The sequence below is a fragment of the Oncorhynchus mykiss genome, chromosome 15 (assembly GCF_057628025.1).
Source record: "Oncorhynchus mykiss isolate SJ-2025 chromosome 15, ASM5762802v1, whole genome shotgun sequence".
NCBI lineage: Eukaryota > Metazoa > Chordata > Actinopteri > Salmoniformes > Salmonidae > Oncorhynchus > Oncorhynchus mykiss.
The window spans coordinates 69,836,990-69,864,317 of NC_143036.1; the positions used below are offsets into that span (position 1 = coordinate 69,836,990).

General features: G+C 44.0%; 1 protein-coding gene across 5 annotated transcripts in view; it reads left to right on the forward strand.

The window, feature by feature from the left end:
- LOC110499817 (MICOS complex subunit MIC19) overlaps positions 1–27,328 on the forward strand; it is a 113,988-nt gene that overhangs the window by 34,765 nt on the left and 51,895 nt on the right. For 3 of the 5 annotated variants that reach the window (XM_090199129.1, XM_090199130.1, XM_090199133.1), the window contains 2 exons: positions 17,615–17,629; positions 19,520–19,603. In XM_090199129.1, the coding sequence (XP_090055255.1) occupies positions 17,615–17,629; positions 19,520–19,603 (99 nt within the window). The remainder of the gene's footprint in view (positions 1–17,614; positions 17,630–19,519; positions 19,604–27,328) is intronic. The other 2 variants (XM_090199132.1, XM_090199134.1) reach the window with 1 other exon arrangement.

Consider the following 27,328-nt stretch of genomic DNA (forward strand, 5'->3'; position numbering starts at 1 on the left):
GTCCTTGTAGTACAGGTCACAGCGGCGGCAGTCCTTGTAGTACAGGTCACAGCGGCGGCAGTCCTTGTAGTACAGGTCACAGCGGCGGCAGTCCTTGTAGTACAGGTCACAGCGGCGGCAGTCCTTGTAGTACAGGTCACAGCAGCGGCAGTCCTTGTAGTACAGGTCACAGCAGTGGCAGTCCTTGTAGTACAGGTCACAGCAGCGGCAGTCCTTGTAGTACAGGTCACAGCAGCGGCAGTCCTTGTAGTACAGGTCACAGCAGCGGCAGTCCTTGTAGTACAGGTCACACCAGCGGCAGTCCTTGTAGTACAGGTCACAGCAGCGGCAGTCCTTGTAGTACAGGTCACAGCAGCGGCAGTCCTTGTAGTACAGGTCACAGCAGCGGCAGTCCTTGTAGTACAGGTCACAGCAGCGGCAGTCCTTGTAGTACAGGTCACAGCAGCGGCAGTCCTTGTAGTACAGGTCACAGCAGCGGCAGTCCTTGTAGTACAGGTCACAGCAGCGGCAGTCATACAGAGAGACAGTTTAAAACTATTTTACTGGCTCCAAGGTTAACCCTGGGCCTTTACCATCTTTTACACACTCCCCCCAAGAGACTGGAGCTGGGTGTCCCAGGAGACTGGAGCTGGGTGTCCCAGGAGACTGGAGCTGGGTGTCCCAGGAGACTGGAGCTGGGTGTCCCAGGAGACTGGAGCTGGGTGTCCCAGGAGACTGGAGCTGGGTGTCCCAGGAGACTGGAGCTGGGTGTCCCAGGAGACTGGAGCTGGGTGTTAAAATGAGTGAATGAGTGGGTACATGCAAATTGAGCACACAGACACACACACACACACAGACACTCGCAGATATTTGCACACAGACAACATTATTTTTTACACTTCTGTTTCTGTCTCTCTCTCACACTGGAGTAAAGAGCAGAAGAGGAGGGAAAGTCTGTTCTTTTAGCAGAAAGCGTGTGATGATTTCCCTGTTTGAGAATTCATTTAGAGTTCTGGAGTTTAATAGAATCCGAGGGGTTATCACCGAGTCTGCGCCTATTTTACTCATGTAATTGTCAAGGCTGTCAGTCCTCTCATATGCCCGCTGTTCTTTTCAACTGGAAATGGACTTTTCCCTTTAAAAGACAGCCTAGGCGCCCGCCTTCTTCCCTCATTGTCATTTTTCGGTGTTAACTCTGGGACGGCTGTCTCTCTCTCCTCATTGGCTACGTCCCAATTGGCACCATATTCCCTTTCTAGTGCCCTGCTTTTGTCACAAGTAGTGCAGTATAAAGGGAATAGGGTGTCATTTGGGAATCTACCAGTCTCTCTTCAGCCGCCAAGACACTTCCCCAACTGTCTTTGAAGTAGCACAGTGCTTTAAAATGGGGAAAAAATAAGCAGTTTCATTACAGAAGTATGTTCACTCTGACTTCATGATTGATATTCAGAATAATGTACAGACACTCTGAATAATGTATTTCTCTGTAGACATTTTAAATATGAGGTTGGCATAGATACAAGCTACATTTACACATGGAGCACGTGAAACGCTTTGGTGATGACCCCTAACTGTGTAGATGTATCGTTCCAACATGGGTCAATCAGTGTGTCACCTTTACATCGCACGACACGGACACTACGTAACGCGTTTGTAATGGGAAATGTAAAATTGTCGCAAAGGATTTGAAAACGGGCCCTTGGGAGCAGCATGGTTGCTGTACTAAGCCCACGTTGCAGCCTAGATGGTGCTTTCAGAGATGATTTGTGAAGTCATTTGCCGTACCACCGCCCTGCACTTAGCAGAGCACATTTATCAAATCAATGCTCTCTGGTCATTGATAAAGCCCAGCTTGATCATTCATGGTGTTCCTATGGAGCCACCATTTTTACATTCAGCTAGAGCAGTGGTTTTCAGCCTGTTATAAACAGTTTTACATTACTTTTCCCAATACAAACATCCATCTGTAATATATTTCATCTGCTACATTCACCGATAACATGAGGTCTAAATTTGACCGCTAAGATGTTTAATGTGAAACAATTCTGCCACTATGTGAATGGTGGTCCTCGAGCTTTTGATGGGGATTTGGGGGTCCCTAGAAAGGACAAGGTTGGGAGCCACTGAGCTAGAGGATCCTGTGCTACATTACCGGATAGAGAAGCTTTAAATGTCTTCTCTATAAGCCCACACCACTGCAAGGCTGCAACCCGTACGCTGTTGTGGGATTTGGTTCTTAGCAAGCCTGTCCCTGGATCTACAAAAAGTGATGCTTTGCTATTACAGAAAGTGTATTTTCTTCCCAATTATAAAGAAACACCTTGGTCTTATTGTTAAGTCTTGGGAAGAAAATACTGTGCTACAGCGTCACAGCATATAACCAGAGACAGGCTGGATTTATTCCATGGAGGAATGTCAGTGAAACTGGTTGTGATTGGAATACTAGGTGATAGAGGATGAAGAGGGGATGGGAAGAGGAGAGCAGGTGAATAAGATAGTGGATGAAGAGAAACAGAGTGTAGGAAGAGGAGTGCAGGTGAAGAAGTAAGGCCCGGGTATAGAGGCTAGCCTACATAAGCTCTACATAAGTCAGGCTGGAGCGGTAGAAGAAAGCGCTAGTTGTTGTGTTTTCTCTCCTCAGTCTCCTGATTCTACGAGGTATTGATTGGTCTTCTCATCAGGATGCATGTCACGTCGCCACGGCAGCAGGGCCCTATAGAACCCCCGGTACATCACACACAGTGGTAGAGGTGTACTGTGCTCGCATGCTCCCCACGCCATCCTGTAATGGCAACACCGCCATGGCATTAGCCACCAATTACGCGGCCTTCCAGGGGAATTGTCTCGATGGCCATTTAAGCCTGAGTGGACACACACATACACACACACACAAGGCTGTATAGGCTAGTAGCCTGGATGTTCCTGTTTTATTTCTAACATTGATAGCCATACGCCTTGTGACTAAGAATAATTTATGACTATAGAGTTCTGTGATTTGGAGGTTGACTGGATGTTAACTTCCAAACTCAAAGTATTTGTTGTGTTTTTCTTTAGACCTCTGTGCTGCCTGTATCATACATTCAACCCACAGTATCTCTACGTAGTCCAGTACACAGACTTGAGGATCTGCGTCAGCGCATTATCACACACCTTTACTATTCCCACTAGTCTATACTATTCCCCCTACGACGTTAATAAAGCCCATTCCCCCTCTTCTACGACGTTAATAAACCCCATTCCCCCTACGACGTTAATAAAGCCCATTCACCCTCTTCTACGACATTATTAAAGCCCATTCCCCCTCTTCTACGACGTTATTAAAGCCCGTTCCCCCTCTTCTACGACGTTAATAAAGCCTGTTCCCCCTCTTCTACGACGTTAATAAAGCCCATTCCCCCTACGACGTTAATAAAGCCCATTCCTCCTCTTCTACGACGTTAATAAAGCCCATTCCCCCTACGACGTTAATAAAGCCCATTCACCCTCTTCTACGACGTTAATAAACCCCATTCCCCCTCTTCTACGACGTTAATAAAGCCCATTCCCCATACGACGTTAATAAAGCCCGTTCCCCCTCTTCTACGATGTTAATAAAGCCCATTCCCCCTCTTCTACGACGTTAATAAAGCCCATTCCCCCTACGACGTTAATAAAGCCCATTCACCCTCTTCTACGACGTTAATAAACCCCATTCCCCCTCTTCTACGACGTTATTAAAGCCCGTTCCCCTTGCGACGTTAATAAAGCCCATTCACCCTCTTCTACGACGTTAATAAACCCCATTCCCCCTCTTCTACGACGTTAATAAAGCCCGTTCCCCCTGCGACGTTAATAAAGCCCATTCACCCTCTTCTACGACGTTAATAAACCCCATTCCCCCTCTTCTACGACGTTATTAAAGCCCGTTCCCCCTCTTCTACGACGTTAATAAACCCCATTCCCCCTACGACATTAATAAAGCCCATTCACCCTCTTCTACGACGTTAATAAAGCCCATTCACCCTCTTCTACGACGTTAATAAAGCCCATTCCCCCTACGACGTTAATAAAGCCCATTCACCCTCTTCTACGACGTTAATAAACCCCATTCCCCCTACGACATTAATAAAGCCCATTCACCCTCTTCTACAACGTTAATAAAGCCCATTCACCCTCTTCTACGACGTTAATAAAGCCCATTCCCCCTCTTCTACGACGTTAATAAAGCCCATTCCCCCTACGACGTTAATAAAGCCCATTCACCCTCTTCTACGACGTTAATAAAGCCCGTTCCCGCTACGACGTTAATAAAGCCCGTTCCCCCTCTTCTACGACGTTAATAAAGCCCATTCCCCCTACAACGTTAATAAAGCCCGTTCCCCCTACGACGTTAATAAAGCCCATTCACCCTCTTCTACGACATTATTAAAGCCCATTCCCCCTCTTCTACGACGTTATTAAAGCCCGTTCTTCCTCTTCTACGACGTTAATAAAGCCCATTCACCCTCTTCTACCACGTTAATAAAGCCCATTCCCCCTACGACGTTAATAAAGCCCATTCACCCTCTTCTACGACGTTAATAAACCCCATTCCCCCTCTTCTACGACGTTAATAAACCCCATTCCCCCTCTTCTACGACGTTAATAAAGCCCATTCCCCCTCTTCTACGACGTTATTAAAGCCCGTTCCCCCTCTTCTACGACGTTAATAAAGCCTGTTCCCCCTCTTCTACGACGTTAATAAACCCCATTCCCCCTCTTCTACGACGTTATTAAAGCCCGTTCCCCCTGCAACGTTAATAAAGCCCATTCACCCTCTTCTACGACGTTAATAAACCCCATTCCCCCTCTTCTACGACGTTATTAAAGCCCGTTCCCCCTCTTCTACGACGTTAATAAAGCCCATTCCCCCTCTTCTACGACGTTAATAAACCCCATTCCCCCTCTTCTACGACGTTAATAAACCCCATTCCCCCTCTTCTACGACGTTAATAAACCCCATTCCCCCTACGACGTTAATAAAGCCCATTCACCCTCTTCTACGACGTTAATAAAGCCCATTCCCCATTCGACGTTAATAAAGCCCGTTCCCCCTCTTCTACGACGTTAATAAAGCCCATTCCCCCTCTTCTACGACGTTAATAAAGCCCGTTCCCCCTACGACGTTAATAAAGCCCGTTCCCCCTCTTCTACGACGTTAATAAAGCCCGTTCACCCTCTTCTACGACGTTAATAAAGCCCATTCCCCCTACGACGTTAATAAAGCCCATTCACCCTCTTCTACGACGTTAATAAAGCCCGTTCCCCCTACGACATTAATAAAGCCCGTTCCCCCTGCGATGTTAATAAAGCCCATTCCCCCTACGACGTTAATAAAGCCCATTCCCCATTCGACGTTAATAAAGCCCATTCACCCTCTTCTACGACGTTAATAAAGCCCATTCCCCCTACGACGTTAATAAAGCCCATTCACCCTCTTCTACGACGTTAATAAAGCCCGTTCCCCCTACGACATTAATAAAGCCCGTTCCCCCTGCGATGTTAATAAAGCCCGTTCCCCCTACGACGTTAATAAAGCCCGTTCCCCCTACGACTTTAATAAAGCCTGTTCCCCCCTGCGACGTTAATAAAGCCTGTTCCCCCCTGCGACGTTAATAAAACCCGTTCCCCTGCGATGTTAATAAAACCCGTTCCCCTGCGATGTTAATAAAACCCGTTCCCCCTGCGACGTTAATAAAGCCTGTTCCCCCATGCGACGTTAATAAAACCTGTTCCCCCCTGCGACGTTAATAAAACCCGTTCCCCTGCGATGTTAATAAAACCCGTTCCCCCTGCGACGTTAATAAAGCCCGTTCCCCCTGCGACGTTAATAAAACCTGTTCCCCCCTGCGACGTTAATAAAGCCCGTTCCCCCCTGCGATGTTAATAAAACCCGTTCCCCCTGCGACGTTAATAAAGCCCGTTCCCCCTCCGACGTTAATAAAGCCCGTTCCCCCTGCGACGTTAATAAAGCCCGTTCCCCCCTGCGACGTTAATAAAGCCCGTTCCCCCCTGCGACGTTAATAAAGCCTGTTCCCCCCTGCGACGTTAATAAAGCCTGTTCCCCCCTGCGACGTTAATAAAGCCCGTTCCCCCTGCTCCTACGACGTTAATAAGACGTTTCCCCCTGACTTCCCACTTCTCTCTGCTTCCCTTGTGTAACTGTATTCCCCTAAGGCACAGGTGTCAAACTCATTCCACGGAGAGCCGAGTGTCTGCATGTTTTTACTCCTCTCTTGTCTTTGATTGATCTGTTAAGGTCACTGATTAGTTAGGAAGCCCTCTCGCCTGGTTGTCTGGGTCTTTAATTGGACACAAATTTAAAGGAAAAAACTAAAAACAGCAGATACTCCCCTATGGAAGGAGTTTGACACCCCTGCCCTAAGGTGCTGCCACGGTCATTTAAACTAGGAAGCGCTAAGCATTGTTTATTGTTCTCTCAGCAGGCAGCAGCCGTGTGTACCAGTCCTATAGCTGGGGAACATGCCCCTGTGTGAAGGCTCACGTGTGTTCTGCCACTCAGGCGGATGTGTGTGTAAAGGTTGGAGGCAACGTGGATAGAAGGGGTTTCATTATAGAAAAAACACTTAAACTGTAGTACAGGCTTCTATAACCGGACGTAATGGAGGGGTCCAAAGGACGTGCGTTTCTTGATGGGATGTTTTTATCTCGACAGAAATGAATATTTCATAACAAAAGCACTTCAAAACAGTCCCGTTTGTTGTTGTTGATGAGTTACCGGTATGTTATTCAAGTGGAGTATGTTGCAGCCATTGGATGGTTCGTATCTCAGTCCTGAAGGAATGATGGGTTAAGTTCCACACAAAAAACACATCATTATTAATCTCGCTGATTTGAAGATGAATAATGCCTGTGTAAGCTTTAAGCAAAGCAGCACAGTACTTCCTGACCAGTAGCAGTGTGAATGTTAGGCTAATCCACTTCAGTCTAGTCTAATCATGCTGTGAATGGTAACCAATGAGGAAGAGAAAATGACATTGACGTATGACATAGGCCACCAGACACAGTCACAGTCTGCATGTCCGTCCGTGTGTCTGCAATGAAATCATAGACTTCTCCATCCCTTTTTGCTTTTCAACGATTCTTGCCCTCCGGAGTCGAAAACTCTCAGAACAGCCAATCAATCACAAGCCACACCATTCCAGTCCAGACACAGGCTCAACCCCAAGGCAGACATTTCAATCAAACCCAGAGTCATCCATCTTGAGCTCCACGGTCCACAGTGGCGGATTTGTCAGAGTCCCCCTCAAAAAACTCCTCCTTTTTAAAATATACGCTTAGAGTGTAAAATGGCCGCCCTTTCTTCACTTCCGTTAAGAAGTCGGTGGAATAGCAGCAGTGTTTGTTTTTTTCATAACTCCGTTACCGGTCGCATTGCTTTTTGTGACGTGAAGAACAAACGGTTGTTGATTTCTAGACTGTTATTTGAAGGCTCCTCTGAACAGAAACAGAATGGACCTCCAAGCCTGTGGATTGTTATCCCATCTCATATGTTGCATCCAATTATACACTCCTGTTGTTTATCTTCCCACTTTAACTGAATGGACCACAATTACTGTTGTCATAGTTATCAGTATCTTATTATCTTGATGATGGCAGTCTGATGATATAATGGCAGTCTGAAGCGGTAGCCAGGTTAAATCTCTGTCTTTGTTTGTCTGCCCTATCAATATAACCAGGCTTTAATGTGAGTTGGCATGAAGTCCTTTCTTTCTAGTTAACAGTGGGGTTTAATGTAACGCGTGACGACTGCTCTCCCTCAGTCTCCCTCAAGCCCATCTTCTCTCTCTGCCAGCGTAAAATCTACCTATGCTCCAGTTAAACTGTCTTCATTTGATGCTCGGCTGGCCTGAAAATGACTTCCGTTAAGCTTACACAACCACCACCCCTCTCCCACTCTTCTCTCTTCCCCTTCCTCTTTCTCTCCTTCCCTCTCTTCCTTAGAAAAAGTGCCGTCTCCAGCAAATGTCCCCTTTGCACAAACGTGTACTTCAAATGCTGTTGCGTTGTACATACAGCCTACTGGGCCCTGCTGATAATGCACCACAATTTAATTTCCCAGGTATTAGAGGAGACTTGCTGGGTTTTGAATTGGATGGATTTGTAGGTGGCATTTGAAAAACAGCCTCCCCTTTTTTCAACAAAATAAAAAGATTTCACCAGGGAGCAAGAGAAATCCATGAAGCGAATCCTCCTCTGTGTCTTTAGTTTGGAGTCAGATAAACAGGGGAAGAATCCAGCTCAGTGTCTTTAGTTTGGAGTCAGATAAACAGGGGAAGAATCCAGCTCCGTGTCTTTAGTTTGGAGTCAGATAAACAGGGGAAGAATCCTCCTCCGTGTCTTTAGTTTGGAGTCAGATAAACAGGGGAAGAATCCTCCTTCGTGTCTTTAGTTTGGAGTCAGATAAACAGGGGAAGAATCCTCCTTCGTGTCTTTAGTTTGGAGTCAGATAAACAGGGGAAGAATCCTCCTCCGTGTCTTTAGTTTGGAGTCAGATAAACAGGGGAAGAATCCTCCTCCGTTCCGTGTCTTTAGTTTGGAGTCAGATAAACAGGGGAAGAATCCTCCTCCGTTCCGTGTCTTTAGTTTGGAGTCAGATAAACAGGGGAAGAATCCTCCTCCGTGCCTTTAGTTTGGAGTCAGATAAACAGGGGAAGAATCCTCCTCCGTTCCGTGTCTTTAGTTTGGAGTCAGATAAACAGGGGAAGAATCCTCCTCCGTGCCTTTAGTTTGGAGTCAGATAAACAGGGGAAGAATCCTCCTCCGTTCCGTGTCTTTAGTTTGGAGTCAGATAAACAGGGGAAGAATCCTCCTCCGTGCCTTTAGTTTGGAGTCAGATAAACAGGGGAAGAATCCTCCTTCGTGTCTTTAGTTTGGAGTCAGATAAACAGGGGAAGAATCCTCCTCCGTGCCTTTAGTTTGGAGTCAGATAAACAGGGGAAGAAGACTACTACTACATGGTGTAATACGAGAGGCAAGTCTGCTCGGCATCCAATAGAATATAGTCTGTCTTGAGACACTGTCATCATAAATGGAAAGGGGTGTGCTATATTTGGTTCTATGCTAGTTAGTTCTGTGTCCCTAGATGAGAATATATGTCTATTTCAGAAACCTCTTCAACTGAATATTCCTTAACCTTGTGAGCTAACATCTGGAGTTAGGTTTAGTCAGTCATGTTAGCAGTGTGTCCTTGGCTTTAGGGGTCAGTCATGTTAGCCGTGTGTTCTTGGTTTTAGGGGTCAGTCATGTTAGCAGTGTGTCCTTGGTTTTCGCTGTCAGTCATGTTAGCAGTGTGTCCTTGGTTTTCGCTGTCAGTCATGTTAGCAGTGTGTCCTTGGCTTTAGGGGTCAGTCATGTTAGCCGTGTGTCCTTGGCTTTAGGGGTCAGTCATGTTAGCAGTGTGTCCTTGGCTTTAGGGGTCAGTCATGTTAGCAGTGTGTCCTTCAGAAGCCAGTCAGTCTGTCTCATTCCCCTGCCACTGGAGGTGCTGCTCATCTGCAAACCTGCCTCTCTTTATCTGGGGGACTCACCAAGGCTTTATGTGTTGGAGTCCGAAAGTGTGTGTGTGGTAGCGCTAATAGGCAACTGACATCCAATCAAAGGATATGAATCCCTGCTGTGTGTGTGCCACATTCTCTCTATGGGAGTGCCTGTTGACTAGCCATTACTTACTGCCCACTCTGCCCTGGTCCATCCAGACATCCAGACTGTGATGCCCACACGCAGTGCCAATGTGTCAGCGCCAGTATTTGGTCAGACAGAGGTCAGGCCTAATTGGCAGGACCTGTGGCTGGCACGGGCAGTGGCGGGCGCGGTTGTCTCACCCCAGCAGCTAATTGGCATGGCTGGCTGCCAGAAGCGGGCAGCTGATCTATGGCTGGCTTGGATTGATGGATGAATGCAGGTGTCAGGAAAGCTGCTTTCTGACAGAGTGCTTGTAAAGTCAATTTCCAGCCTCTGAAGCAACGGGCAGCTGCGGTGCGGGTGATGTTGGAGTATTTTTGAAACGCTAGTTATTGTAAAAGTTTCTGAAGCTGAGATGGAATCGGAATCAGCCTTGCTCAAGAGGGATCTGGAAACAGATGGTGTATGAATATTTTTCCTCACCTTTTTTGTTTTGTCATACGTTGTCTTTTTTTATAGTTTTACATTAGAAGAATCTAAAATTCTCTTGGCAGAGTAATGGCACAGAGTAACAGCATGGTTATTAAACTGCTCTGATAATTGCTGCAAGCCCCATGAGACATTGCCCGCCGCTCCTTAATTGTCTAGCTGTTGAGTGTCCGAAGGTCAGGGAAGCGAGCAGGAGTGAGAAGTCTAGTGGGCCAGATGGGTCACTGTTCTGTTAGTGTTAAGTGTGTGTGTATTGCGCAGTGAGCTCCCTCGTACACCCAGGCGACCAGCGTTCACTCCGCACTCTCCGGGCTTGTTTGTTAGCTTGTTTTTTTCCTTCTCTCTTCTCCCTCATGGTTTAACTGCAGGATAAATCATATTAATGAGTCTGTTTTGGAAGTGAACAGTTGGTCTAGCTAATGACACTAGATCTTTTTAAGGGGAGAGAGTTGTGTGGAGGTTGCAGGGTGTACACCAGAGGTATTGGAACCATATGGAGAGGGTGAAGAAGTGCTGAGGTATTGAGTGATGGATGGGAGAAGAATGGACAGATGTAGAAGGGAGGGAAACCAGAGGAGGTGAGTAAGTAACGTGGATGAACACACAGCAAGCGAGTAAGAAGAAAGTGGAGGTCTATTGAAGCGGTCAGCCAGCCAGTGGAGGTCTATTGAAGTGGTCAGCCAGCCAGTGGAGGTCTATTGAAGTGGTCAGCCAGCCAGTGGAGGTCTATTGAAGTGGTCAGCCAGCCAGTGGAGGTCTATTGAAGTGGTCAGCCAGCCAGTGGAGGTCTATTGAAGCGGTCAGCCAGCCAATGGAGGTCTATTGAAGCGGTCAGCCAGCCAGTGGAGGTCTATTGAAGCGGTCAGCCAGCCAATGGAGGTCTATTGAAGCGGTCAGCCAGCCAGTGGAGGTCTATTGAAGTGGTCAGCCAGCCAGTGGAGGTCTATTGAAGCAGTCAGCCAGCCAGTGGAGGTCTATTGAAGCAGTCAGCCAGCCAGTGGAGGTCTATTGAAGCGGTCAGCCAGCCAGTGGAGGTCTATTGAAGTGGTCAGCCAGCCAGTGGAAGTCTATTGAAGCAGTCAGCCAGCCAGTGGAGGTCTATTGAAGCAGTCAGCCAGCCAGTGGAGGTCTATTGAAGCGGTCAGCCAGCCAGCCAGTGGAGGTCTATTGAAGCGGTCAGCCAGCCAGTGGAGGTCTATTGAAGTGGTCAGCCAGCCAGTGGCGGTCTATTGAAGCGGTCAGCCAGCCAGCCAGTGGAGGTCTATTGAAGCAGTCAGCCAGCCAGTGGAGGTCTATTGAAGCAGTCAGTATGGTGATTTTTCAGTAGCATATTGTGAAATAATGATGTAATGAAACAGAATCATTAAAAGCTTTAAAGGAACCTGTAACCACACCTGTATAGCATAAAAAATGAATGTACTTATGACTATAGCCTGGTGGGTGCTGATATAATCTATATAATGAATTTACTTGTGACTGCAACCTGGTAGAGGCCCCTATAATTTTTAAAACCAAACTGTCAGTTGCGCCACAAATATAATTGGTTCAGTGATTTGTTGAGGCGGGAAAAAGCCTGCCTCAAAGAAGAATTTAGGGTGTGGGAACAATAGTGTCGCGAAGCAAAAAATAATTGATCATTAACATAAAGAGGAGTAACTATGTGATTTAAGGATGAAAACTGTATAAAAGGAGTGTGCCGAGGCTGGGAAGACAGTTGATCCATGGACCAGCTCGGCTTGTTACTTTGTAATAAAGTCTCTTTTGAATTCACAAGTTCCGGTATCTGAGAAATATTATTGGACCAATATTTCTACGACATCAGCCAGTGGAGGTCTGTTGTAGGGGCCGGCCAGCCAGTGGAGGTCTATTGAAGCAGTCAGCCAGCCAGCGGAGGTCTGTTGTAGGGGCCGGCCGGCCAGCGGAGGTCTGTTGTAGGGGCCGGCCGGCCAGCGGAGGTCTGTTGTAGGGGCCGGCCGGCCAGCGGAGGTCTGTTGTAGGGGCCGGCCGGCCAGCGGAGGTCTGTTGTAGGGGCCGGCCGGCCAGCGGAGGTCTGTTGTAGGGGCCGGCCGGCCAGCGGAGGTCTGTTGTAGGGGCCGGCCGGCCAGCGGAGGTCTGTTGTAGCGGCCGGCCGGCCAGCGGAGGTCTGTTGTAGCAGCCGGCCGGCCAGCGGAGGTCTGTTGTAGGGGCCGGCCGGCCGGCTGCTGCATCGGCAGCACCAGTGTGAGGTCCCAATGTCACCAGCACATTCTCCACATCCATCTCTTTTGCCATTTGCTTTTCTCTTTCTCTCTTTTTTTCTTTCTCTGTCAACTCCTTCCATTGTCTTCCCTCCCTGCATCACTTTGACCCTCTCCGGATTGTTTTCCCCTCTTTCTTTCTGTTGTTCCCAGTCCCCCAGGGGAGTCTGTCCTCTGAAGGCAGTAAACCTGTTCCTTCACGTCACACAGTGTGTCCTCTACACTCAGGTCAAGGCCTGCGTCCCAAATGGCACCCTATTTCCTACATTTTCCACGAGGGCTCAGGTCCAAAGTAGTGTACTTTTTAGTGGATGTGCTGCCATTTGCGACGTAACCGGGGAGTTTTCTGCCTCCCACCACTCTGTTTCCCTCGTGTTTTTTTCTCCGCATTGTTGTGGATGGCTCCATAGAGCCCTGGCTCTAGTTTGGTCTTTGTGTGGTTGTTGTCCACACTTCAGGACCATGGAGGTAATGAACGACCAGGGCCTCCTCAGACACTAGCGCCTGCTGAAAGTGACAGATGGGTAGGATCCTCCTGAGGTCCCCCCCCCCCTACCCTTTCCACAAGCCCCAGGGGAGCCGAGAAGGAGATGAAGGCAACTCAAACGCAGGATTATCAATCAGCCAGGATTATCAATCAGTCGGTTTACAACACGAGCTGCTGATCAGCTAATGAATCAATGTAATATTGATCATTTTACCAAGCATGAGCAGTTCAGTGATATTCCTTAAATGATTCCAAATGGATGGAAATGAATTGAGTCATGTTCCTAACTAGACGTTTTAGTGGAATGTTTTAGTTATGGTGTTCAGTAGGAACACGGCACCTTGCTGAAAAGCAGTCCTCTATCAATACCAAGGCATATATTTCTCTTTAAAAATGTCTTTATTTTTACTAGTTTTTTGCATTGTGGAATAATAGTGAAGACATCAACACTATCAAATAACACTAATAGTGTTAAAAAATAAGTGTTAAACAAATCCAAATATGTTTTAATACTTCAAAGTAGCCACCCTTTGCCTTGACAGCTTTGTCTTAAAAGTAAAGACAAACCCTTGAGAGAGTGTCCAAAATGTTGTCTGTTACTGTGGGTCAAACACATTCCATTTGCTCCATTGCTATCTTTTATTATGATCCGTTCTCCCCTCCGCAGCCTCCTGTGGTCTGTATTGATCTTAATGTCACATAGACACTAGGGGCAGCAGGGTCCAGGTGAGAGACATCTTTCTATCAGCCCCCATCAGTGATTTAAGGACAGCTGCTGTAGACCAGGCCTAATGTGAGCTCTACTCACAGCCATTGAGCTAGTGACTTATGAGTGATGAGCGTCTTTAAACAAGCACACACACAAAAGCACACACGCCCTCTGTCCTGCCCAGGTCTGCCCTTTGACCTCCAGAGGCATCCTTATCCATTACTCACTGCTCCAGACAGACACACACGGTGGAACAGACACTTAGGCCTGTAGGTCTCTGCCACACCTGTGTGTGTGTGTGTGTGTGTGTGTGTGTGTGTGTGTGTGTGTGTGTGTGTGTGTGTGTGCGTGCGTGCCTGGCATCCGTGGCGTGCTTGCATATATCGAGAAAGTTGAATGAATTAAATGTAACTCCTTTGTGTGTGTGAGGGGAAAAGGGAGTGCCCGTTGATTACAGGCCATCGTATATCTGCCATCATTATAGGTGTCCTATATAACCTGTCCTAGAGAGAGTAATAGCTGGTGATGAACTTCACTGCTCCTCTGTAGAACTCTGCCTCTTAAGTCTAATTAGCAAGGTGGTAGAATGACTAGTGGGGAGAGCCAATGGACTCCTAACAGAAGGGCTGCTCTCTCCTGATGTTTAAGAGCCACTCAGTGTAATATGTTGCTGTAATGCTGCCAGTAAGAGAGACATCGTATCCTCTGCCATCATTTTGATTTGATCTGTGGATGATACCATTAAAGATAGTGGTGGGTGATGTGGCGTATTGGGTTTAGGAGGTGGTTTGTGTGTGTGTGGGTGGGTGGATTTATGTCTAGTGAATGGCTGTGTGTGTGTGTGTGTGTATGTCTGCATGGCGAATGAAGTGTGTGTGTGTATGCATGTCTGTGCATGGTGAATGAAGTGTGTGTGTGTGCATGGTGAATGAAGTGTGTGTGTGTGTGTGTGTATGCATGTCTGTGCATGGTGAATGAAGTGTGTGTGCACTGGACACCCTCTCTCTCTCTCCCTTAATCTCTCTCTGTCCCTCTCCTCCCTCCATCCCTCACTTCCCTCACACCACCTCTGTTCCTCAGCCATTTGACACCAGCCAGCGGTCACATTGGCCTGACCCCTGACCCTTTGCCTGCTGGAGCGGACAGTGCACCGCATCAGAATTAGTTTGTCACCTGGCCCTGTCAAGCAGCTCTGTGATGTATGGGCCCCACCGTGCAACTCTGACCTGTGTGTTGTACCGGTCATTTAGATGGGCTGCCTGAGTGAGAGAGCATTGATTATGATGTAGTGAGGGATGGGGCCAGTCATAGACAGGCTCAGGTTGGGTCAAATACTGAGAGAAGGTTGTGGAAGAAGTGTACAATTTTAGTGTGCTTTGTTTGCAATGCCATCATATGGAAGGATGTCGTCAAAGCGATATGTTAATTAGTTCTGTAATTGTAGCTAAACCGAGTGAGTCATCTTTCAGGGTGTGCAAAAGTTGGGAGAGCGTGTGAATCCTGACTAGAAATTGTGTGTGCATGCTTATGAGGTAATGCAGTTCTCCTTCATCACGTTCCCCAACACTCTGAGCTCTCTCAATGCTGCAGTTATTTCTATTCCTGCTCTTTACCTTCCTTTAGAAGTCTTTAAAGAGTGAGGGAGTTGGAATGAAAGTCGGCTCCTGACACAGCACATTGTGCTTGTGCCACACACACACACACACACACACACACACACACACACTGTTTGCATCTTTGCTCCCTTCACACAGCAGCCAAACTGCAGCACTCTGCTAATTAAAAAACATGGCTGCCGCTTATTTATTCGCCGGCAGCTAATTGATATTCAGCGAGACGTTCAGCCCCCTAAACGATGTGTTTAATCTGACGATAGGGTCTCTAAGGCCTGCTCTGTCAGCCAGATGCAGACAGTATGACAAAAGTTTGTGTAACTACAGTACTTTTACTTTGGTGTCCAGGGCTGGTTTCCCAAACGCATCGTAGCACCTAGATCACCTTTCATCCATTTAGATTAGTAATTAAGAGGATCTTAGTGCAACGAGGCTTTTGGGAAACCAGCCCTGGACATGGTCCCAAACATGAGAGGATTTGTCTATTTTAGTGCCTCTTGGTCTTTACTTTTCTCTCTCTTTATTTCTTTCTCTCTCTTGCTCTCTTTGTTCTCACAACTTCCGCTCTTTCTCTGTCCCTCCTGAGGGCCACATGTCAGAGGAACGGTGACCAGCCTGACGGCTCACAATGATGGTCACGTGTCAGAGGAACGGTGACCAGCCTGACGGCTCACTATGAGGGCCACATGTCAGAGGAACGGTGGCCAGCCTGACGGCTCACTATGAGGGCCACATGTCAGAGGAACGGTGGCCAGCCTGACGGCTCACTATGAGGGCCACATGTCAGAGGAACGGTGGCCAGCCTGACGGCTCACTATGAGGGCCACATGTCAGAGGAACGGTGGCCAGCCTGACGGCTCACTATGAGGGCCACATGTCAGAGGAACGGTGGCCAGCCTGACGGCTCACTATGATAAATCACCTTTTATCCACCCTTTTCATTCTCTCTCTCTTCTCTTTTTCAAGTTCGCTTCTCTTTTCTTTCTTTCTCCACTTTCACCCCACCTCTCTCCCCCCTACAGCCTCTTCATTAGGGGAACAAAAGTGGATCGGTGGTCATGGAAGGCTGTCCCATTGTTTGGGCTTTAGTATGATTAGATTATCTTTAGGGACACTGAATGGGGTTAATCAGTGGGAAGAAATCCTGACAGCGTGCAGTGTGTGTGTGTGTGTGTGTGTGTTGTCTGAATTAGACCATATGAACTACTGTAGTCCAAAGAGAAACTCTTAACACCTGCTACAGGATCAGACACAGGGAGAAGAAAAACAAAATCCCTGGACACATTTGTGTCACTGCCTCCCTTTTTTAATGTCCCTTTAGTTTCCCTTTTACTACACAGTTCTGTCTCCCCACTCTGTGAGTACAGCTGCTCTGCTGTGTGTATGTTTGGGATCAGTGTGTGTGTTGACGTGTCTGAGCCATGTTTGTGTCTGGGCGTGTGTTTCTTTTGTCTGTAATCATGGTGATACAAAGTCCTACCCGCCCCTCTCAGAGATGTTCTGTTTCAAGCTTGATTGAGCTGTGGAAGGGAGACAGATTTTTGGCACACAGGGTCACCGTTTTGGCTGCCCAGTACACTATTAGATTTCATGGAGCCCGTCTTCTAACAGTCACGCATAGCACAGCTCAGTCAATTTAGTTCAGTCTTTCTGTCAGTCAATTTAGTTCAGTTCAGTTAGTCCGTATGTCTTTCAATGCGTACATAGATGTAGGATCTTAATTGAATCACTATTTTGTTGCTGAGAATTTGCAGGAAATGCAGATGAGTTTCGTGATTCCCATAAATTAAAGATGCTCTATGCAGAAATTGTTCCGCCATTTCCTGGTGTCTAAAATTCTCATAGTACGTCCAAGTTCAGTTTATGTGACAAAACGAGCAAGTATAGTATACAGGCCTCAAACTCAACTCTGGAAGTCAGTTCCATTGCATGTTTTAATGTTTTAGACCTGGGACACCAGTAGTGTGGAGTTAGTGACCAGATAGAATAGAAAACCAGCAGGCTCCAACTCTCCTAGGGTGAGTTGAATACCCCTGGTGAAGACAGGAACAGTTACTTATTGCAGCTTTAACTGAAAACCCACACTAACACACGGTTATATTAACAGTATTGCACTTTTCATGTAGCCTACTTTTGTCCAGCTAATAGCCTAACCACCAATCCAGCAACGTTATGGACTAAACGTTAACAGGGATTATTTTAGCTGTGACTATAGATCAAATGAAGATCCTACATCTATGTGTGAAAGATGGAGAGTGAGTGAGTAAACATGAGTTTGTGTTTGCTCGCACCCAAAGCGTTGTGGCGGTCAGTCACTCCCAGCGTTTGAATACTTAACCAGTTCAAATGTCATTTTGAAGATGTTCATCGTTTTATCAGCACTCTGCTCTGTCTTTCTCTCTTCCTCTCGTTCTCTTTAAATGCTTTCTGTCTTCAGGAGATTACACGGAAGGTAAGACTGGAGCGCTGAGCTCCCATCTCTTGCTCTTTCTCTCTCTCTCGCTCTCTCTCTTGCACCCCATCTCTCTCTCTCTCGCACCCCATCTCTCTCTCTCTCACCCCATCTATCTCTCTCTCTCTCTCGCACCCCATCTCTCTCTCTCTCGCACCCCATCTCTCTCTCTCTAGCACCCCATCTCTCTCTCTCTCGCACCCCATCTCTCTCTCTCTCTCTCTCGCACCCCATCTCTCTCTCTCTCTCTCTCTCGCACCCCATCTCTCTCTCTCTCTCTCTCGCACCCCATCTCTCTCTCTCTCTCTCTCGCACCCCATCTCTCTCTCTCTCTCTCTCGCACCCCATCTCTCTCTCTCTCTCTCGCACCCCATCTCTCTCTCTCTCTCTCGCACCCCATCTCTCTCTTTCTCGCACCCCATCTCTCTCTCTCTCGCTCTCTCTCTTGCACCCCATCTCTCTCTCTCGCACCCCATCTCTCTCTCTCGCACCCCATCTCTCTCTCTCTCACCCCATCTCTCTCTCTCTCACCCCATCTATCTCTCTCTCTCTCGCACCCCATCTCTCTCTCTCTCGCACCCCATCTCTCTCTCTCTCGCACCCCATCTCTCTCTCTCTCGCACCCCATCTCTCTCTCTCTCTCGCACCCCATCTCTCTCTCTCTCTCTCTCGCACCCCATCTCTCTCTCTCTCTCTCGCACCCAATCTCTCTCTCTCTCTCGCACCCCATCTCTCTCTCTCTCTCTCGCACCCCATCTCTCTCTCTCTCTCTCGCACCCCATCTCTCTCTTTCTCGCACCCCATCTCTCTCTCTCTCGCTCTCTCTCTTGCACCCCATCTCTCTCTCTCTCTCTCTCGCACCCCATCTCTCTCTTTCTCGCACCCCATCTCTCTCTCTCTCGCTCTCTCTCTTGCACCCCATCTCTCTCTCTCGCACCCCATCTCTCTCTCTCGCACCCCATCTCTCTCTCTCACCCCATCTCTCTCTCTCTCACCCCATCTCTCTCTCTATCGCACCCCATCTCTCTCTCTCTCTCGCACCCCATCTCTCTCTCTCTCGCACCCCATCTCTCTCTTTGTCTCGCACCCCATTTCTCTCTCTCTCTCGCTCGCACCCCATTTCTCTCTCTCTCGCTCGCACCCCATTTCTCTCTCTCTCGCTCGCACCCCATTTCTCTCTCTCTCTCGCTCGTACCCCATCTCTCTCTCTCTCTCTTATATTTATATATATATATATTCCTCTGGCAGTTTAGTGTATAGGGCCTTGTGTAGGCACTGAAGTTGATTTCCTCAGAGCTGACAGTCTTGTATCATAGGGGAGATCAGCTGGAGTCAGATGGGTGTTTATTGAAGGTCACTGTAGAAAAGAGCAGTACTGGTATCACAGGGTCATAAATAAAGAGAGCAGGCCTTCCATTGTCCTGGTCTGATGCTATCTCCCCTGTCAGACTGCAGTGTGGCTACACGCGCGCACACATTTCTGCAGATACACACATTTCTGCAGATACACACACATTTCTGCAGATACACACACACACACATTTCTGCAGATGCACATACACACACACCGATGTCCTTGAAAGTAGCAGAAGGCAATGAGTGAGAGGGCTGTCTCTTGGCATCCCCCATCACTTCCCAATAACCCATGCCCCAATACCCCACGTCCACATCCACTCATGGCTCTGGTAATGGAAAGTGTGTTGTCCATTTTTTGTGTTCTCTATCCCCTGTAACTGCTGTTGACTGAGTTATCCCGAGTGTGTCCTGTGTCTCTTCTGTGTCCATGGTTGACTGAATGCTCTAGTAATGTCTCCTCTCTTCTCTCTCCTCTCTCCTCTCTCTCCTCTGATCTCTCTTCTCTCCCCTCTCCTCTCTCTTTCGTGTGTGTAGGCCAAGCAGCTGGAGCTCAGAGACCAGGAACTGAAGAAACAGGATGCCTTCTACAGGGAACAGGTTGCCAGGCTGGAGGACAGGGTAAGGGAACACTATCAACCAGCATACTACTTAGTACACTACACAGCATCCAGTAGTGCTCTATACAGCCTACTACACAGCACATTATCCAGTAGTGCTCTATACAGCACACTACACAGCACATTATCCAGTAGTGCTCTATACAGCACACTACACAGCACATTATCCAGTAGTGCTCTATACAGCCCACTACACAGCACATTATCCAGTAGTGCTCTATACAGCCCACTACACAGCACATTATCCAGTAGTGCTCTATACAGCCTACTACACAGCACGTTATCCAGTAGTGCTCTATACAGCACACTACACAGCACATTATCCAGTAGTGCTCTATACAGCACACTACACAGCACGTTATCCAGTAGTGCTCTATACAGCCCACTACACAGCACATTATCCAGTAGTGCTCTATACAGCCCACTACACAGCACATTATCCAGTAGTGCTCTATACAGCCTACTACACAGCACGTTATCCAGTAGGGCTCTATACAGCACACTACACAGCACATTATCCAGTAGTGCTCTATACAGCCCACTACACAGCACATTATCCAGTAGTGCTCTATACAGCCCACTACACAGCACATTATCCAGTAGTGCTCTATACAGCCTACTACACAGCACGTTATCCAGTAGGGCTCTATACAGCCCACTACACAGCACATTATCCAGTAGGACTCTATACAGCCCACTACACAGCACATTATCCAGTAGGGCTCTATACAGCCCACTACACAGCACATTATCCAGTAGGACTCTATACAGCCCACTACACAGCACATTATCCAGTAGTGCTCTATACAGCCCACTACACAGCACATTATCCAGTAGGACTCTATACAGCCCACTACACAGCACATTATCCAGTAGTGCTCTATACAGCCTACTACACAGCACATTATCCAGTAGGGCTCTATACAGCCCACTACACAGCACATTATCCAGTAGGGCTCTATACAGCCCACTACACAGCACATTATCCAGTAGGACTCTATACAGCCCACTACACAGCACATTATCCAGTAGTGCTCTATACAGCCCACTACACAGCACATTATCCAGTAGTGCTCTATACAGCCCACTACACCGCACATTATCCAGTAGGGCTCTATACAGCCTACTACACAGCACATTATCCAGTAGGGCTCTATACAGCCCACTACACAGCACATTATCCAGTAGGACTCTATACAGCCCACTACACAGCACGTTATCCAGTAGTGCTCTATACAGCCCACTACACAGCACGTTATCCAGTAGTGCTCTATACAGCCCACTACACAGCACATTATCCAGTAGGGCTCTATACAGCCCACTACACAGCACATTATCCAGTAGTGCTCTATACAGCCCACTACACAGCACATTATCCAGTAGGGCTCTATACAGCCCACTACACAGCACATTATCCAGTAGTGCTCTATACAGCCCACTACACAGCACATTATCCAGTAGGGCTCTATACAGCCCACTACACAGCACATTATATCTCATCAGCATACACCCTACTTAAAACAGCTTGTTTCACTCCACTCAGCCTTACACTGTAACACACTACACCATACGGAGTCTGCATCACACCTCACACCATCTCTGCTGCCTGAGGGAACTTTTGATAGAGAAACAGTTTTCTCTGCAGCTCTGCGTCCTCGCTTCCTCCCTCGCTCCCTCCCTCCCTCCCTCCCTCCCCCCTCTCGCTCTACACCATAAGCCCCTACGGTGTTATCAGACTAAAGATGAGGGGAAACATCTTAACACTTTCTCTCCCTTTTTCTCTGCCACTGATGTCAAACTGGCCTTGGTATCCATCCTCCAAGTGGAAACCTCACGCTGCTGCCAGTGTGATCTCTTGCACTCTTTTTTCCCCTCCTCCTGCTAAAGATGAGAGGTCAAATCACACACACAGAGAGAGAGAGACACACCGTACACACAGTGTGAGATCTGGCCTGTACAGACAGACCATGCTGCTGTTCTCAGTCAGATATGTCCCCTAGGGAGGGTACGAGGGGTCAAATACCTTGTTTAGTCCACTTAAACTGACACCCCCAAGCTGTTTCCCAATGTGTTGTCCCCTCTAGATAGGGAGGGGAGGTTTAATACTTTGCTTTGTAGAAGTTTGTCCCCTAAAATCGATCTGACAATTAGTCTTCACACTTTTCCCAGTTGGGTTAGTGTCTTTAATGAAGGGAATAGGGGTCCAACCGGTTTGGCTCCTTCTGTACAATGTCATAGTGGAATAAGTCAGATATGCACTCTAATGAATAAGAAAGCCCACACATGCACACACACACACAATCTGCATCGTAGTGGTGGGAACAGGGGTCAAACACTTTGTCTGCTAAAAGATTTGCCTCCCTACCGACAAGCTCACTCAACTCCATAAGACATCTCTTCAAGCTGGGAAAGAATAGAGCAACAATTTGGATGTACCAACACCTTCACAACAGCCAAAGACGACCCTAAAGGAGTTGGTGGTCAAACTATTAGTTTACCAAATGCTAGAGCCAGGTGTTGTTCCTGGTCCTATGGACAGTTGGGACAGTTGACAGTTACTTGGAGTATGGTAGTGTCTCTGTGAAGTCGTGAAGTGGAGAGGTCTTCTTTAATGACGCTTGACTAGTCTGGTCATCAATAAATCATTAAAGAAGAATAGCAGATCAATATCAACACTGTTTTCACCTGCAACCTCTCTCCCTTGGAAACACTGTAGCAACAGAATAATACACCACTAGTTAGATATATTATAGTAACAGAATAATAAACCACTAGTTAGATATACTGTAGTAACAACATAATAAACCACTAGTTAGACATACTGTAGTAACAGAATAATAAACCACTAGTTAGAAATACTATAGCAACAGAATAATAAACCACTAGTTAGAAATACTATAGTAACAGAATAATACACCACTAGTTAGACATACTGTAGTAACAGAATAATAAACCACTAGTTAGAAATACTGTAGTAACAGAATAATACACCACTAGTTAGAAATACTGTAGTAACAACATAATAAACCACTAGTTAGAAATACTGTAGTAACAGAATAATACACCACTAGTTAGAAATACTGTAGTAACAGAATAATAAACCACTAGTTAGAAATACTATAGCAACAGAATAATAAACCACTAGTTAGATATACTGTAGTAACAACATAATAAACCACTAGTTAGAAATACTGTAGTAACAGAATAATAAACCACTAGTTAGAAATACTGTAGTAACAGAATAATAAACCACTAGTTAGAAATACTGTAGTAACAGAATAATAAACCACTAGTTAGAAATACTGTAGTAACAACATAATAAACCACTAGTTAGAAATACTGTAGTAACAGAATAATAAACCACTAGTTAGAAATACTGTAGTAACAACATAATAAACCACTAGTTAGAAATACTGTAGTAACAACATAATAAACCACTAGTTAGAAATACTGTAGTAACAGAATAATAAACCACTAGTTAGAAACACTGTAGTAACAGAATAATAAACCACTAGTTAGAAATACTGTAGTAACAGAATAATACACCACTAGTTAGAAATACTGTAGTAACAACATAATAAACCACTAGTTAGAAACACTGTAGTAACAACATAATAAACCACTAGTTAGAAACACTGTAGTAACAACATAATAAACCACTAGTTAGAAATACTGTAGTAACAACATAATAAACCACTAGTTAGACATACTGTAGTAACAGAATAATAAACCACTAGTTAGAAACACTGTAGTAACAACATAATAAACCACTAGTTAGACATACTGTAGTAACAACATAATAAACCACTAGTTAGAAATACTGTAGTAGCAGAATAATAAACCACTAGTTAGATATATTATAGTAACAGAATAATAAACCACTAGTTAGATATACTGTAGTAACAACATAATAAACCACTAGTTAGAAACACTGTAGTAACAACATAATAAACCACTAGTTAGAAACACTGTAGTAACAACATAATAAACCACTAGTTAGAAATACTGTAGTAACAACATAATAAACCACTAGTTAGACATACTGTAGTAACAGAATAATAAACCACTAGTTAGACATACTATAGTAACAGAATAATAAACCACTAGTTAGAAATACTGTAGTAACAACATAATAAACCACTAGTTAGACATACTGTAGTAACAACATAATAAACCACTAGTTAGAAATACTGTAGTAACAACATAATAAACCACTAGTTAGACATACTGTAGTAACAACATAATAAACCACTAGTTAGAAATACTGTAGTAGCAGAATAATAAACCACTAGTTAGATATATTATAGTAACAGAATAATAAACCACTAGTTAGAAATACTGTAGTAACAGAATAATAAACCACTAGTTAGATATACTGTAGTAACAGAATAATACACCACTAGTTAGAAATACTGTAGTAACAACATAATAAACCACTAGTTAGATATACTGTAGTAACAGAATAATAAACCACTAGTTAGAAATACTGTAGTAACAACATAATAAACCACTAGTTAGAAATACTGTAGTAACAACATAATAAACCACTAGTTAGAAATACTGTAGTAACAGAATAATAAACCACTAGTTAGAAACACTGTAGTAACAACATAATAAACCACTAGTTAGAAACACTGTAGTAACAGAATAATAAACCACTAGTTAGACATACTGTAGTAACAACATAATAAACCACTAGTTAGAAACACTGTAGTAACAGAATAATAAACCACTAGTTAGAAACACTGTAGTAACAACATAATAAACCACTAGTTAGAAACACTGTAGTAACAGAATAATACACCACTAGTTAGAAATACTGTAGTAACAACATAATAAACCACTAGTTAGAAACACTGTAGTAACAACATAATAAACCACTAGTTAGAAATACTGTAGTAACAGAATAATAAACCACTAGTTAGAAACACTGTAGTAACAACATAATAAACCACTAGTTAGAAACACTGTAGTAACAGAATAATAAACCACTAGTTAGAAACACTGTAGTAACAGAATAATAAACCACTAGTTAGACATACTGTAGTAACAACATAATACACCTGTAGTTAGATATACTATAGTAACAACATAATACACCACTAGTTAGAAATACTGTAGTAACAGAATAATAAACCACTAGTTAGACATACTGTAGTAACAGAATAATAAACCACTAGTTAGACATACTGTAGTAACAACATAATAAACCACTAGTTAGAAATACTGTAGTAACAACATAATACACCTGTAGTTAGATATACTATAGTAACAACATAATACACCACTAGTTAGAAATACTGTAGTAACAGAATAATAAACCACTAGTTAGACATACTGTAGTAACAGAATAATAAACCACTAGTTAGAAATACTATAGTAACAGAATAATAAACCACTAGTTAGAAATACTGTAGTAACAACATAATAAACCACTAGTTAGAAACACTGTAGTAGCAGAATAATAAACCACTAGTTAGAAATACTATAGTAACAACATAATAAACCACTAGTTAGACATACTATAGTAACAGAATAATACACCACTAGTTAGAAATACTGTAGTAACAGAATAATAAACCACTAGTTAGAAATACTGTAGTAACAGAATAATACACCACTAGTTAGAAATACTATAGTAACAGAATAATACACCACTAGTTAGAAATACTGTAGTAACAGAATAATAAACCACTAGTTAGAAATACTATAGTAACAGAATAATAAACCACTAGTTAGAAATACTGTAGTAACAACATAATAAACCACTAGTTAGAAACACTGTAGTAGCAGAATAATAAACCACTAGTTAGAAATACTATAGTAACAACATAATAAACCACTAGTTAGAAATACTGTAGTAACAACATAATAAACCACTAGTTAGAAATACTGTAGTAACAGAATAATACACCACTAGTTAGAAATACTGTAGCAACAGAATAATAAACCACTAGTTAGAAATACTGTAGTAACAACATAATAAACCACTAGTTAGAAATACTGTAGTAACAGAATAATAAACCACTAGTTAGAAATACTGTAGTAACAGAATAATACACCACTAGTTAGAAATACTATAGTAACAGAATAATACACCACTAGTTAGAAATACTGTAGTAACAACATAATAAACCACTAGTTAGAAATACTGTAGTAACAGAATAATAAACCACTAGTTAGAAATACTATAGTAACAGAATAATAAACCACTAGTTAGAAACACTGTAGTAACAGAATAATAAACCACTAGTTAGACATACTGTAGCAACAGAATAATAAACCACTAGTTAGAAATACTGTAGTAACAACATAATAAACCACTAGTTAGAAATACTGTAGTAACAGAATAATAAACCACTAGTTAGAAATACTATAGTAACAGAATAATAAACCACTAGTTAGAAATACTGTAGTAACAACATAATAAACCACTAGTTAGAAATACTGTAGTAACAGAATAATAAACCACTAGTTAGAAATACTATAGTAACAGAATAATAAACCACTAGTTAGAAATACTGTAGTAACAACATAATAAACCACTAGTTAGAAATACTGTAGTAACAGAATAATAAACCACTAGTTAGAAACACTGTAGTAACAGAATAATAAACCACTAGTTAGAAATACTGTAGTAACAGAATAATACACCACTAGTTAGACATACTGTAGTAACAACATAATAAACCACTAGTTAGAAATACTGTAGTAACAGAATAATAAACCACTAGTTAGAAATACTATAGTAACAGAATAATAAACCACTAGTTAGAAATACTGTAGTAACAACATAATAAACCACTAGTTAGAAATACTGTAGTAACAGAATAATAAACCACTAGTTAGAAACACTGTAGTAACAGAATAATAAACCACTAGTTAGAAATACTGTAGTAACAGAATAATACACCACTAGTTAGAAATACTGTAGTAACAGAATAATAAACCACTAGTTAGAAATACTGTAGTAACAACATAATAAACCACTAGTTAGAAATACTGTAGTAACAGAATAATACACCACTAGTTAGAAATACTATAGTAACAACATAATAAACCACTAGTTAGAAATACTGTAGTAACAGAATAATAAACCACTAGTTAGAAATACTATAGCAACAGAATAATAAACCACTAGTTAGAAATACTATAGCAACAGAATAATAAACCACTAGTTAGACATACTATAGTAACAGAATAATAAACCACTAGTTAGAAATACTATAGTAACAGAATAATAAACCACTAGTTAGAAATACTATAGTAACAGAATAATAAACCACTAGTTAGAAATACTGTAGTAACAGAATAATAAACCACTAGTTAGAAACACTGTAGTAACAGAATAATACACCACTAGTTAGAAACACTGTAGTAACAGAATAATAAACCACTAGTTAGAAATACTGTAGTAACAACATAATAAACCTGTAGTTAGAAATACTGTAGTAACAGAATAATAAACCACTAGTTAGAAACACTGTAGTAACAGAATAATACACCACTAGTTAGACATACTATAGTAACAGAATAATACACCACTAGTTAGAAATACTGTAGTAACAGAATAATAAACCACTAGTTAGAAACACTGTAGTAACAGAATAATACACCACTAGTTAGAAATACTGTAGTAACAGAATAATAAACCACTAGTTAGAAATACTATAGTAACAGAATAATAAACCACTAGTTAGAAATACTATAGTAACAGAATAATAAA